General features: G+C 35.8%; 1 protein-coding gene and 1 non-coding gene across 2 annotated transcripts in view; both read left to right on the plus strand.

Moving 5' to 3' along the window:
* The window catches only part of CFAP47 (cilia and flagella associated protein 47), a 493,477-nt gene that overhangs the window by 409,155 nt on the left and 68,540 nt on the right, over positions 1–15,782 (plus strand). The window contains exon 59 of the mRNA XM_029929640.1: positions 4,729–4,827. Within this exon, the coding sequence (XP_029785500.1) occupies positions 4,729–4,827 (99 nt within the window). The remainder of the gene's footprint in view (positions 1–4,728; positions 4,828–15,782) is intronic.
* LOC115284427 lies at positions 6,103–6,236 on the plus strand. The gene has a single exon (XR_003905185.1). It is a non-coding gene; the product is annotated as a U4 spliceosomal RNA (small nuclear RNA).

The following is a 15,782-nucleotide window of genomic DNA, read 5'->3' on the forward strand; positions in this document are numbered from 1 at the left end:
ATAGACTCAAGGAAATCAGCATTTTAATATGGAAGACCCGAGCATATGTATAGGCAGAAAGAAGACAGGATTAAGAAGGTAAAGCTGTAAAGGAGGTAGGCCTTAGCTGATGGGTATGGCTCTGGGAGCACTGGGATCAGACTTGAAGTAGAAGGAAGAGCCTGGAACAGGAGGGGCATTTCTACCTTTGCACAGGTGGACATAGGGTAAAACAAACGTGACTAGAGATAAATTATCAGGGTGCTAACGGGGCTTTGGAATTAAGCACAGTTACATTTATATTTTCATCTGCGGACAAGAGACAGAGTATGAGATTTGAAGACTTGCACAGTGATTTGAAGTAATTCCTGGAGGGAATGGAGGCTGGAGCTGACAGCAATTAAAATATAAGAGGTTTTTGGTTGGGATTAGAAACTACAAATTTAGCAGGGCACCAAGAAAATACGTGTTTGTGAATTTCGTGCCACTTCCAGGGCTCAGAATTCCTGGTGTGGGATCAATACACAAGGCCAATAAATGGATCTGTCCAAGAAAAGGAATTTTCAAGGCCGCTGCAGGCAAATCACTTCAAAAGGATGCAAATGTTATAAAAACATATTGGATCAAGATTGTTAACATTAAAAATAAATTATGTGGGGTGCCTGTGTGGGCTCAGTAGGTTAAGCATCGGACTTCAGGCGATGTCCTCATGGTTCATGAGTTCGAGCCCTATGTCGGGCTCTATGCTTACAGCTCAGAGCCTGGAGCCTGCTTCAGATTCTGTGTCTCCCTCTCTCTCTGCCCATTCCCCGCTCAGGCTCTGTCTCTCTCTCTCTCTCTCTCAAAAATAAATAAACATTAAAAAAAGTTTTAAAATAAATTATGAAGTAATCTGTGGCTTCTTAATTTTCTTTAATTGGTTTGAAATATTTTTAATATATAACAGGAAAATACAGTAAACTTCACAATGAAAGACTTATTAGTCATTTATATTTTTTAAATATGTATTTATTTATTTTGAGAGAGAGAGTGAGAGGAAGAGTGTGAGCCAGAGAAAGAGGGAGAGGATTCCAAGCAGGCTCTGCACTGTCAGTGCAAAGCCTGATGCAGGGCTCGAACCCACGAACTATGAGATCACAGCCTGAGCCAAAACCAAAGGTCAGATGGTCAACCAACTGAGCCACTCAGGAGCCCCAATCTTTTGTATTTTAAAACCATCTTTTTTAATAAACTCACTCTCTCTTGAGTATATATTTAGACCCTCTGATTCTTTCCTTTCCTTCAACCAGAGGAGACCAGGGACCAAGAATGACCCCAGCCTCCAGCATCTTTCCTTCTTTGGCTTTCTCCCTTTCCTTTATGAAAATATTTCTCCTTTCCTTTTCTCAGTACTGAAGTCTCTCTCTCCCTCCCTCTCTCGCTCCCTCCTTCTCTCTCTCTCTCTCTCTCTCTCTCTCTCTCTCTGTCTCTGTCTCTGTCATAATTTCCTTCTTTCTGTTGTGGGTTCTGTATTTTTCTAGCCACCATGTTCGTGTCTTTATATTCATATTCCTTGTGACTGGGCTTCATAATTTGGCCTGAGTAGTTGAAGGACCACAAGATAACAGGACTGACAATAAGGATAAAAATATTTAACACATATGCCAAATATACTAATTTAAAAAGGTGCTAAATTAAGATCTTTTAGTTTAAATATTTGCAAATATCCTAAAAATATTCTATGAAAGGACTCTGCAATCCCTTGCTATCTTTCAAAAGAAGAGGTCGGTGTTTCTGCAGATGCTACAGAATTCACAGACTCCTCTTACAGAAGTTGGTAGCAGTTCCTAACACCAAGTTGGTAGTTGCTGAGTGAGAGAAGTCTCACAGTATTTCAGATCCTGCGTTCCTGATTTCTCTTTTGATAGAAAGAAATATAGATATGGGGCACCTGGGTGGCTCAGTAAGCAGCTGACTTCAGTTCAGGTCATGATCTCGCAGTTCATGGGTTCACACCCCGCCTCGGGCTCTGTGCTGACAGCTCAGTACCTGGAGCCTGCTTCAGACTCTGTGTCTCATTCTCTCTCTGCCTGTCCCTTGCTCACACTCTGTCTCTCAAAAATAAATTCTGTTTAATTTTTTAATTCTATTGTGTGTTGTCTCTAAGCTTTTCTAAAATTTTTTTTAAGTTTATTTCTTTCTGAGAGAGAAAGAGACAGAGTGCGAGTGGGTACGGGGCAGACAGAGAGGGAGACACAGAATCTGAAGTAGGCTCCAAGCTCTGAGCTGTCAGCGCAGAGCCCGACACGGGGCTCAAACTCACAGGCCATGAGATTATGACCTGAGCCAAAGGCAGATGCTTAACCAACTAAGCCACCCAGGTGCCCTTTCTCTAAGCTTCTTCAGTTGAACATTACACAAGGCAAGGTGCTAGAAAAGATTATAGTTCAGGAGTCTATTCATATCTTACTTCACGCAATCTTTAAGTGGTGGATGAGATAGGGAGGCTAGAGAAGAGATAGCCTAAATGCTAAGAGAATAGTAGAGATGTGTCCAAAACAGACTGTTAATGAGCCCCATGAGGAGCAGGATACTACTTCACAAAAGCTTTAAATATCCTAGGGCACTCACATTTGTTTTACACTCACTTTGTACCACACTTGAGCTCTGTTAATGTGACTATACCCCATCTTTAAAATAAGACTCTTGTGGTGCCTGGTTGGCTCAGTTGGTTAAGCGTCCAACTTCGGCTCAGGTCATGATCTCACAGTTCATGGGTTTGAGCCCCGCATCGGGCTCTGTGCTGACCTCTCAGAGCCTGGAGCCTGCTTTGGATTCTGTGTCTCCCTGTCTCTGCCCCTCCCTACTCATGGTCTGTTTCTCTCTATCTCAATAATACACATTAAAAAAGTTAAAAATAAATAAATAAAAATAAAAAACGACTCTTGAAGGCTTCTCAGATGTGGAACCTGAGGCTTAGAGATTTTCCAAAGCCATGCAGTAAGTGATTGAACAGTGTCTTGACCTCATCACGTCTAGATGTCTTCTCCAGGACCACTTAACTGGCATTCTAAGTTGTGTGCTTACAGATGGTGCGTATAAAGTCCTATAATGATAAGGCTGTAAAGAATGGCACTTGCCTCTCATTTTGCTTCCTCCCCTAAGATCTCAGGGAAAAAGGCCTCCCTCCATCCAATCACAGGACCTCACGAAATATCTCTGACTGACCCTCCTTTCACATTTTCTCAGCTCTTCAGATCTCTTCTTTCTCATTTTCACTCTGCCATCAGACCCTGGCTCTGCCTCATCAACACATGCTTGGATTTCCTGTGTTGGCCTCCTTGTTCCGCCTGGACATGCACCCTTGCTCAGTGACTGGTATCAGTGGACTCAGTTCCCACAATCCTCTCTGATCAGTAATAATGCCCTCCTCCCCAGCCCCTGCCGTCAACTTTCCACTCTATTTAGCCAGGAATAAAGGTGGAAAAAGGAACAGTAGCCTCGGAGGGGTCTGTGTCAAAACATTAGAAATTAGGGCCTGATGTACCTATTAGGGATTTAAAGACACATCTCCTTTATTTATATGCGTGTGCCCTTACTCATATAACCACATTCCAGACCTGCTAATTTGTGCTACTTAATGGCGGGGGTTGTAGCAAATCTTAGCTTTATTCCTACCTAAATGAGTATTTCAGTGTTGGCATATCTGTTGGCAGAGCAGGAAGTGATTATTTACTGATACCTATTTTGTGCTCAAAACTGTCATATGCACATTTCAAAACTGCTGGATCTGCAATATACATACACAAAAACATTTATACATTATGGCATTCTGCTTGTGAAATATCACAGAATATATACCTGAAACTTACATAAATGAATGAAGCAGTATTTGATGCATATAAAGCTGCTGTTTTAATTTCTTTTCTACTGAGATAGCGATCGTCTTCAGATTATTCACTCTTTTTGCTGAATTCAAATTTAAAGGCAGTATTAGTGATTTGATTCAAATGTGTAAATATAAGTGGATTCTTTTCCAGACATCAATAGTTTTATTGAAGAGCAAAAGAAAATAACAATAGGGATAAAGGAGTCTCTAATAATTTGCTATATAAATATATATAATATATATATAATGCCCCAGTGCATATTGCTTTATAAATAATTCCCCTACATATATATTGTTTCATGTTTGAGATGTATATTTAAGGTCTATTTCTGTAAGTAGTACTGATAGGGAAAATAGTAAATAAATATACAATTTTACTATATGTTACAAAAATCCTCTTCATAGGGGCTATAATATGCACTCAAATTTCTCTCCAAGGACAATGTCTTTAAAATTATATATTAATGCTTGTGATGACATAAATTTTTATCTTTTATATATGGTAGCGCTAAAAGCAAGTACTTGTTATATAGCTAGTATGTTTTGGGTAATTGGTTTTGCATTTATTGGTTTACATTATTTTCAAAGCATATTCATTTGCAGAGAGTGGGCTCAAACAGGCTCTCAGTCATATCTGTTGTTTGAGTGATTTAAATTAAAATTCTAAGAATGTACGAGTTGATTTTATAACATTTTTAATATTATAGAGAAAACTATTTTTAATGTTGGATATATTCTTCAAAAATGACATTTAAATGTCATCTTAAAATATACTTTGAAAAATAATTATCCAAGAAATTTCCCACTAGAGGGGAGTTTTGATTCTCTTTCAATCTCTACTGAATGTGACATTGAATAATATCTTTTTATATTTTTATTAGGTCAGGAAAAGCCCAAGCATCTCACCCTTGACCCGTCCTGGTGTAAGTTCTTCAAGCAGACTTCTGCCTTCAAGTTTAGTGGTCTCAGTCATACACAAGGTATGGATTTCTACATTATGATCTGTCATTCTATATATTCTATATATTTGTATTTCAGAGATGATGAAATTATATGTCTATTGTCCTAGTGCTATTTAATAATAATTATATAATTAAAAATGTGGAGACAAGTGTTAGTAAGTTGCTAGAAAAACGTGGATAGTATAACTTTTATATATATTCATTATCTCTTCACCAGTTTTCATTCCATAACATAGAAGTACAACTTGTAAAATATTTTATCTTTGAGACTTTGAATGGTCAAAATCCTACCACTTAATACCTGAGTGCGTGAGTCAAAGAAGGTTTTGGAAAATTAAAAATAAATAGTATGCTAAAACTATTCATAATCATGAAAAATAATTGCATCTTTACAAAGCTAATGATTCTATGAAAATTTATTATAGGATACTCATCTCTTTGTACTATAAATTAATCATCCCACCTGCACCATGATGAATAGGAAAAAATCTAACACATAAAAAATAATGAAGTTGCTTAAAAATCTATAGCTCAAAAAATACTAATTTGCTTAAAATAATATTTTTAAATTATATTAAATTAATCATAACAATTTTGGTAAAGATGATAAAATATGAATTATCTTAAATTTTTTAATGTTTATTTTTGAGAGAGAGACACACAGTACAAGTTGGGGAGGGTCAGGAGAGAGGGCGACACAGAATATGAAGCAGGCTCCAGGCTCTGAGCTGTCAGGACAGATCCAATGCGGGGCTTGAACCCATGAAACATGAGATCATGACCTGAGCCGAAGTTGGACGCTTAACTGACTGAGCCACCCAGGCGTCCCCTGAATTGTCTTAATGCAAAAAGACTAACTGAAATCACTAACTACTACTAGCATCCCAATACAAATAGTTTCTTGACTTTTTTCTATTTATTGTAGTATTTATGTTAGTATCCTAAATCTCATTATTTTATTTCATTCGATACAACTTTATTGAATTGAGGAGATTGCAGTTCAGAAAATTAACTAACACAAAATCAAGACAGTTGCTTAATGGTAACGCTGAGCCTGCTTGTATCCGACTTCAAAGTCTTTGTTGTCAATTTCTCTGTAACACATTAAAAAATTGTAAACATTTGCAATATGTTCATAGTCACTGATATTCAAATAGATCTTGATTTAAATGATAGCCACCTAAATTTTTGTTTTTCTTTTTATCTTTATTTTTCATTGAAACCATGGTGAAATTTGAACAAATACTGCCTCAAGGAATGCAAACCACAACATAGTTTCTGAAAAGCACGTTGCGCTTTGCGTGGTGGCAGTATTGTAGCCAATGAGGTTTATCCGAGGCGTGATTATTGCTAATTGAAAACTTTGCTTACTCTAAATGTTGAGTTGTACATGGGAATTATGGAAATCATTGTTTCCTTTACCAAAGTCAATAATCTTATTGTATTATTTTATTGAGTTGTACATGGGAATTATGGAAATCATTGTTTCCTTTACCAAAGTCAATAATCTTATTGTATTATTTTACAAACTTTGTATCACTGATGTTTAGTTTTTGCACTGCTCATGTATTTAAATGATGTTCCTTGTTTGGGTTTTTTGATTTCCAGTTCTTTATTCTTCAGCAAGTGATTTTTAACATTTCTTCAAATTTAAATAAATAAGTAATCCAGTTAGTAATTATATATAATGTAATTTCTATGCAACACAGAGCCTAACATTGTGTATTCCAATTTTAAATTTCCTAATTTGAAAAGAGAATCTGAAAGTACTTTCTTAATTAAAATTTATATTGTTCTTATTGTCTTTACATGGTTTCCAAATTTAATTTGGTTTTCTCCTGGATTCCTTATTGATTTCCCTAGTGTCTTATGTGATTTGTTTGTTTTTTTTTTTCAATAAACAATGCATACCCTGTCTCTGCAGCGGGTCAGCAGTTCAAGGCGCACTTCCTGCTGCTCTATACAATAAGATCTCCAAAGGGGTTTGTTTTCTCTAAAAACTTTCTCTAGAAATGTCTTGTTTGCTCTGGTGTTCTTATGTGGCATTAGTGTTAGGTGTGTTAGTGATGATTTGGAGAGCATTAACAGTAAGGGAACAACAGAATCGGATGCTCTGTTTCTTACACTGCTATTGGTGTTTTTAGGGACTTACGGATTCATTGGCCTTGCTGTAAAAATTACCTGTAGGGATAATCTCATATACCATGTAAAGTATTTATAACCCTAAAGCTAAGGCTTTACACTTGTACAAGGAACATTTCCTTGGTGAGTATTTGAGAACTATAAAGATCATCTTATTCTTTTTTTTTTTAAGTTTATTTATTTTTGAGAGAGACAGAAACTGCATGAGTGGGGGAGGAGCAGAAAGAGAGGGAGACAGAGAGAATCCCAAGCAGGCTCTGTGCTGTCAGTAAAGAGCCCCAGAGGCGGCTCTAACTCACCAAACCGTGAGACCATGACCTGAGCTGAAACCAAGAGTTGTACACTTAACCAGTTGAGCCACCCAGGCGCCCCAAAGATTATCTAATTCTTGACCATTGTTCACCTAAATGTATAGTGAAATACTAATTTCAAGAGATAGAAATAAGTATGATGTAAGAAAAAAGAAAAACTAAGTTCTGTGGTTAAATTTAAGAAATCTCAGCTTACACAGAGTTCCCTTTATGACAGTGTTTCCTAGGACTTTTTTATTTTCTAATGCTGTCTATATTTCCATATAGAGGAAAACGACATGCTTTTGGAATATATATCTTGCTAAGAAACATATGTTTGTAAATCAGATGAACTGAGGTTCTAAACTCGAACCCTCCAGAGTGCCGTATACTATGACAGTGCATTCAGTTCAATCCAGTGAAGTGCCCAGCATTAAAGTGAGACCACCGAGAGCTGCTAAGATGAGTAGTGTATGTTTCCCAGCGTGAGTGCTACCGTTTTATTTCATGGTTAGCTCTTCTGTGCATCATCCTAGTCTCAACCTGATGTCAGGAACGTTTTGACAAATATTTGATGTAGATAAAAATAATTCTCCAAACAGTCTCATATTAACTTCTTTCTGAAATTTTAGTTCCATTATATTCATAAAATCCTTTAATAGGGGCACCTGAGTGACTCAGTCGGTAAAGCATCCTACTCTTAATTTCAGATCAGGTCATGATCTCATGATTCATGAGTTCGAACCCCATATAGGGCTCCATGGTGAGTGTGGAGAGTGCTTGGGATTCTCTCTCCCTCTCTCTGTGCCCCTCCCCTGCTCGTGTTCTCTCCCTCCCTCCCTCCCTCCCTCTCTCTCTCTATCAAAAATAAATAAATAAACATTAAAAAAATAAAACCTTTCAATAAAATTGGATCTCTGTATATTAAGGTATCGACGAAGACTAGGATTCTAGCCATTGCCCCTGGTTTTTTACACTGGAAAAAGACATTCTCATCCATTTGATTCCTCTAAGAAAACTTTTTTTTTTTTTCTGAAATTTTTTGTCCTTAGAATGAGTTCCATGCTATGGTGTAGATAGCTTAATACTTGATTTTGTTTTTAATAACTTCACTGTTGTTTCTGTTATCATCCTCTCAAATTCGTGACAGGAGTTAGACCGGAGGGGGTGGTGCGGGGGAGGGGGAAGGAGTCTTCTGTCAGTGAAGAATGTTAACCTGCCAAGTTTTCACTTTGAATCTTATTCTTGTCTACACATGTAATTAGGTAGAATAACCAAGACTGACATAAGGGTATAGGTGAATTGTGATCTCAGAAGACATCCTGCTACAAAGCTGATACATTTATAAGATTTGAAGTGTTCTTTTTCTCTTTCAAGTAGGAAGTAATCAAATGTTACTGAAGCAAAATCAAGATTAAGCCCTTGAGAAAAAATATCTTAGCTGTAACATTTTCCTGGGTTCTCTGACTGTGACATTTAACAAATCAGGGCTGGGTTGTGTGTGTTAGGAGGATTACTCTTAATATATATATCACACTATATAGCTCTAGAGAATAAAGTGCTACATTACAAATATATGTATATATAAAATTAGACCTAGGACTCTAGGAAGAGACCCAAGCTACGCGGACTCGCATTAGCCTTGTATTCTGAGAATGTGTTGTGTTCTGGTTTTGACTGTAACCGGGAAAAGTTGTATTAGTTTAACCTAGTTTCTATATTCTCTAAAACCTATGCTGAGCCTCGTAAAAAATGAAACCAATTTCACCAAATAGGATTTTTTTGAAGAATAAATAAAATTATCTATGTGAAGAAATTTCTAACCACTAAAATTAGGTACAAGTATTGGTTACTAGTATTGTTTATGTAGGTGAAAATAGGTAAACACAAAGATAGATTCCTGGTGTTCTTCAGTTTTATAGGAAATAAGATAGCATGCTGCTGGTATATACCAAGAAATATGTTTCTGAAAGTGAATAAAGAAATAAATAATAGTTTTTTTCTCTGAAATCTATGTTTTCTAGTTGAAACAATTGCTAAACAAATGATTTTAGTGTTCATCAATCACTCATTAATGAAAGAGTTTTGTTACCCTAGGTGAATACTAGTTTTCTGGAAAAGAATTTCTTATAGAACAGTAGTTATCTATTTCCATATTTCTATCTGTATTTTTAAAAATATCCAACTTTGTTCTTCCTTTTGATATCCCTAATCCTTTATGTGGTCTACTCTTATTGAACATTTTCAATAAAATTATCACCAGGGACCCCTGGGTGGCTCAGTCAGTTAAGCATCTAACTTCAGCTCAGGTCATGATCTCGAGGTTCTTGAGTTTGAGCCCTGCGTCAGGCTCTGTGCTGACAGCTCAAGCCTGGAGCCTGCTTAAATTCTGTATCTCCCAATTTCTCTGCCCCTCCCTGGCTCGCGCTCTGTCTGTCTCTTTCAAAGATTAATAAACATTAAAAAAAAATCACCAAATTTCAGTTATACATAGACCATCTTCACAAATTCTGACATACCTTTGTATCAGCCATATAATAATTTACTTAATAGTATTTTAATGGGAAACAGCGTCACTTGCTGTGACCAATAGCAATGTACTCTGAGCAAGGAGCTATTTCACTTTACAGGAGCATCTGGGTTGCTCAGTCAGTTAAGCGTCTGACTTTGGCTCAGGTCGTGATTTTCACAGTTTGAGCCCAGCATCAGGCTCTCTGCAGTCCGTGTGGAGCCCACTTCAGATCCTCTGCCCCTCTCTCTCTGCCCCTCTGCCACTCACACTCATGCACACTCTCTCTCAATCTCAAAAATAAGTAACATTAAAAAAACCACTTTAGGGGCGCCTGGGTGGCTCAGTCGGTTAAGCCTCCGACTTCGGCTCAGGTCAGATCTCACTTTCGTGGGTTCGAGCCCCGCGTCAGGCTCTATGCTGACAGCTAGCTCAGAGCCTGGAGCCTGCTTCTGGTTCTGTGTCTCCTTCTCTCTCTGCCCCTCCCCCTCTCATGCTCTGTCTCTCTCTGTATCAAAAATAAATAAAACATTTAAAAAAATTAAAAAATAAATAAATAAATAAATAAACCACTTTACAAATATTAATGGATTTAGTCCTCACAATAGCGCTGTGAGATAGATTGTATTGACACCCCTATGTTAGATATGTATACTGAGACATTTAGGAGTTATGTCCAAGATCACACCCGCAGTGTATATATACTGGAGCTTGGGTTTGAGTACAGTTGGGCTCTACCCAACTATATACTACTGCTATAAATAGAAGACAACTGTAAATTGTCTGTCACTAAATAATGTAATAAAAATTTTAAATATCTGCCCAAGTTTCTCTCAGAACTATCTGAAGAATAATTTTTGCAAAAATAGTTTTCCTGGGAAGGAGAATCTGAGAAGGAGGTTAGTATTTGGGAAGTTTCTTAGGGAATGCTCTCAGGATCAAAGCCACTGGGGAAGAAGAGAATGAAGCAAGACTGAACGGAGGGGGAAGGTGGGGACAAAGGTGTCAGCTCACACATGGCAAGCAATGAAACTAGGCTGGCTCTTCACAGTTGCACCAGCTGGAGATGAGGAGGCTGGGATTTTATACCTCCATCTCCTTGACCCCCTCACCTACCCTCCCCTGCCACTCCCAGCCTACTGCCTCCATCAGTCTATCATTAAATGCATTCTGCCCGAGGAAAGCAGTTTGACCTTGGTTAGTATGTATGTGAGTCTATTGTTGGACTTTCTGTTTGGTTTCTGTTGTCCGCTCATCTATCCTTGTGCCAATACCGTACTATCTTAACTACTGTATGGCAAGTCTTCATATGTGGTAACATAAATCCTTCCAAGTTTTCCTATTCTTCAAGATTTTATAGTTATTCTAAATCCTCTGTGCTTTTATCAGACTTTTAGAATCAGCTAGTTAATTTCCAAACACACACAGATACACAGGCACATAGACACACACACACCCCTTGCTAGGATTTATATGTGAATTGTATGGAAATCATGCACTGATTTGGGGGTAACCAATATCTTAGAAATATTGATAGAAATATTGAGTGATTGAGTCTTTTAAATCTAGTGATTTGGTTTTTCCCTCCATCTGTATATCCAAATGGTTGTCTATTTCTTCAAGATTTATTTAAAAAGCTACCATTTTGTCTGTGCTGATTTGATATGTCAACATTACATGGACTACACTGCCATGTGTATTTGGTTTCTTTCTGGGTTATGACTGCACTTCCACTGATCTGTCTTTGTGAGCCGAAACTGTGCTTTGTTAATTAGAGAGGCTTTCTGATGTGCTTTACTATGTGTTGAAGATAGCTCTCTCATATTACTTTTTCTTCTCAGAGTTATACTGGTTCTTCTTTCTTGTTTACACATCCATATGACCTTTATAACAAACTTGATTGCCTCTAGAGAAAACCGGATAGAATATTTATTAGAATTATTTTAAATTTATCATTGAAATTTTAACTTTATACCTGTAGGAAACATTTCTAGGATACTGAATCTTTGTATCAATGTCCATTTTACGTATTTTTTACTAGTTCATCAACTTTTTGTCTTTAGAAATGTATAACTTGTATTTTTTAAATATATTTTCTAATATCTTTTTTATATATTTTGCATGTGTCTAATGAACAAATCATGCTCCAAATCATTATATATTAATTATATTATAATATAAATTATATTAATTATTCTATAACCATTATATTAATAATTATATTATTAATAGATAATATATTTCTTTTTTGTGATATGAGAGGAACAGTAAATACACAATTTTTGTCTAATTATCTAAGCTACTTTTGTGATTATTTATACTTAGTATTTTATTACTGATTTTAAATGCAACAGGTAACTATTTTCTTACTGCTTCCTAAAACACATAAAGCCTTTACTGGAAACAGTAAGAGTATTCTTTGCTCAAAAATAGAAAATCTTTAATCATTTTCATGAGGAAGATTAATATAATTAAAAATATTATTATATAGTGACTATTATATTACTTAAGTACTCTTGACATTCCCTGCTGCACTAGTAAAGAGATTAGTATACTATTCAAAACATTTGACACAATGTTGATAATCTCTGTAAGGGCTTATTAGATTTTATCTTTAGTTTAAAGAAAAGATTTAGAGCCTCAGTTTAGGTTGTGGTCATCAGGGTAATCATTAATATAATTAATATATAATACATTATTAATTAATCAATTAATATACATAAATAATGATTCATATTTGATTTCTAGGGAAATATACTATTATATAATAGAGTGATTCCTGATTAAATATATTAACTGTTTAGTAGCTTTAGTGTTATTAATATATTAATTGATGGATATATTAATAAGACAATTAATATTCATACATACTCTGTGATCTATTTATGGTCATTCTCTGTGTTGTTTCATTAATTAGCTACTCTATAACTAGCCAGTATCATTTTAAAAATTATAATTAAAAATGTATGCCAATATAGTTAATATAAAGTATTATATTAGTTTCAGGTGTACAATATAGTGATTCAGAATTCTATACATTTCTCTATACATTGTTCTTCATGATAAATGTACTCTTAAACCCCTTCACCTGTTTCACCCATCCCTCCACCTACCTCCCCTCTGGTAACCATCAGTTCTCCATCATTAAGAGTCTGCTTTTCTGTGTGTCTCTTTTTTCTTTGCTTAGTTGTTGTTTCTTAAATTCTACCTACAAGTAAAATCATGTGGTATTTGTCTTTCTTGGACATTTCACTTAACATTAGATGCTCTCTATCCATTCATTTGTAGCAAATGGCAAGACTGTGTTCTTTTTCATGGCTGAGTAATATCTTATTGCATATATACACTACATCTTTATCCATTCCATGTACGAATACTAGGCTGTTTTTATAATTTGGCTATTGTAAATAATACCACAATAAATCTAGGGGTACATATATCTTTTTGATTTACTGTTTTTATATTCTTCGGGTAAATACCCAGCAGTGAAATTGCTGCATCATTTAATAGTTCTACTTGTAATTCCTTAGGGAACCCCATACTGGTTTTCACAATGGCTGTGCCAGTTTACGTTTCCACCAGCAGTGCACTAGGGTTCCTTTTTCTCCACATCCTTGCTTGTGGTTTGTTCTGTTTTGGATTATAGCCATTCTGACAGATGTGAGGTGATATTTCATTGTGGTTTTGATTTACATTTCCCTGATGTTAGAGACATTCAGCATCTTTTCATGTGTCTGTTGGCCATCTGTCTGTGTGTCTGTCATCTGCCCATTTTTTAATTGGGTTATTTAGTTTTTATGGTGTTGGCTTGTGTAGGTTCTTTATATATTTTGGATACTAACTCTGTATCAGATATGTCATTTGCAAATATCTTCTCCCATTCACTATGTTGTCTTTTAGTAGAAATTGTGATTTCCTTATACCATATGTTAATATCTGATAAGTCTAAACCTTTTCTCTCTTCTCAGTATAACACATTAAAAACCACAGATATAGATAATTAAATTTGATGTTGTTTAAAAAATAGCCCATTATCACTGTAGGATATTTAGGAAGTAAGAACAAAACTCTGTTAGTGACTATTGTACAGGGTGCCTGGCTGGCTCAGTCAGGGATGCATGTGCCTCTTGATGTCAGGGTCATGGGTTCAAGCCTCATGTTGGATGTAGCACTTAAAAAAAACCCAAGAAGGTCCAGTGACATATTATTCCATTTTAAAACAGTAATTCTTAGTTTTACATGTGCCACTTGATCAGTCACTTAATTTCTCTTGTAGTTATATTACCTGCCTATAATGTTTAAGTAGTGACACCTATCACTCTAACTCTTGTTTTCACAACATGACTTCATAAATTCTCAAGAGAGAATTTCATAGCTACAACTCAGTTATATTATTGCCAGTGAATGAAAGCCAAAATCTTTTTCTAGGAAAAAAAATACAGTTTTCCTTATTTTTATGTTATTACTATATAAAATATTATGCATTATCCTCCAAATAAGAAAGTATATTTTAAGCAATATTTGTTATCCCAATAATGATTCACCAAGATAATATATTCTAATTCAGTATTAATCCAGATAGTAAACATGAAGGCAAGCCAAAATGCTGTGTCTTAAGGCCTTTATAGGATAATAATTTTGCTATTTATTGTTGTTCCTACCACATTCATTATTAATATGGATGTTATTCTAATTTTGGAGTCCTTGCTATAATCAGTAGAAATTACTTGCTGAAAGAATATGTAATTTATAAGTTGAAAGCTTTAAGGGCAGCACCCATGTTTTCTCAGTTATATTCATTATTAGTAAAGTATAAAGTAGCAAGATTTAAAATATATAAATAATTCCTTGCCAGTAAAAATCCCATTTCATCCAGAAATAAAAGCTGCTACATTTAAAACAGATTATTACCATTGTAAATTTAAAAAATAAAATAAATATCATCAGAAGAGAAATAAGCCAAAAGGAATTAAAAGTTAGTAGGTCTTGGGGTGCCTGGGTGGCTCAGTCAGTTAAGCTTCTGACTTTGGCTCAGGTCATGGTCTCACGGTTCGTGGTTTCAAGCCCTGCATCAGACTCTGTGCTGACAGCTAATATGTCTTTAGGTATCACTTTATAAACAAAATTCCATGATCATAAATACTATTTAAGAGAATTGCACTTCAGTAAAAAAGTTTCTTCATAATAAAATATTTGAGTGACCCAGTAAATGGTGCACAGAAAGTGTTTTCCTGATATGGTTACAATGAACTCTACCTTGCTGCCAATTCATATAACTTTAGGCAAGAAATTTACCCTCTAGGGTAATAGAGGGTCTAGACCTATTAAATTTTTTCATTTAAAAAAATCTGTCACTTCATGGGGCGCCTGGGTGGCTCAGTAGGTTAAGTGTCTGACTTTGGCTCGGGTCATGACTTCATGGTTCATGGGTTCAAGCCCCATGTCAGGCTCTGTGCTGACAGCTCAGAGCCTGAAACCTGCTTTGGAGTCTGTGTCTCCTTCTCTCTTTGTCCCTCCTCCACTTACGCTCTGTTTTTTAAAAATAAATAAGTAAACATTTTTTTTTAAAGTATAACCAGGAGGATTCTAATGCTAGCTGGTTCGTTTATGTTAATTCCTTCAAAAATTATTGCTATGTCATTAAAATCATATAGAATGCTTATAATGAAAACAAACATGAATAGTAATAATAGCATGGATCGATTAATAGTAAGCTCTAACACTTTAACCTAGTTTTACAGATCTTCCATGACTTAAAATACCATTATATCCCAATAGAGCCATTGTAAATTGAAAACAATGTAAGTTGAAAATGCACGTAACACCTCTAGCCTACCAAACATCAAAGCGTAGCCTGATCGACGTTAAATCTTTAAACCAGAATAGCTGCCTTAGCCTGCAGTTGGGCAAAATCATCTAGGGCAAAGGGTGTGGAATATCTCGAGTACTTTGTTGAATACTATAGTGAAAGTGAAGAACAGAAAGTGTACCAGCTGTTCACCGTCATGCTCAGGTGGGTGACGGCTCACTGC

Source organism: Suricata suricatta, chromosome X (genome assembly GCF_006229205.1).
Source record: "Suricata suricatta isolate VVHF042 chromosome X, meerkat_22Aug2017_6uvM2_HiC, whole genome shotgun sequence".
Lineage (NCBI taxonomy): Eukaryota > Metazoa > Chordata > Mammalia > Carnivora > Herpestidae > Suricata > Suricata suricatta.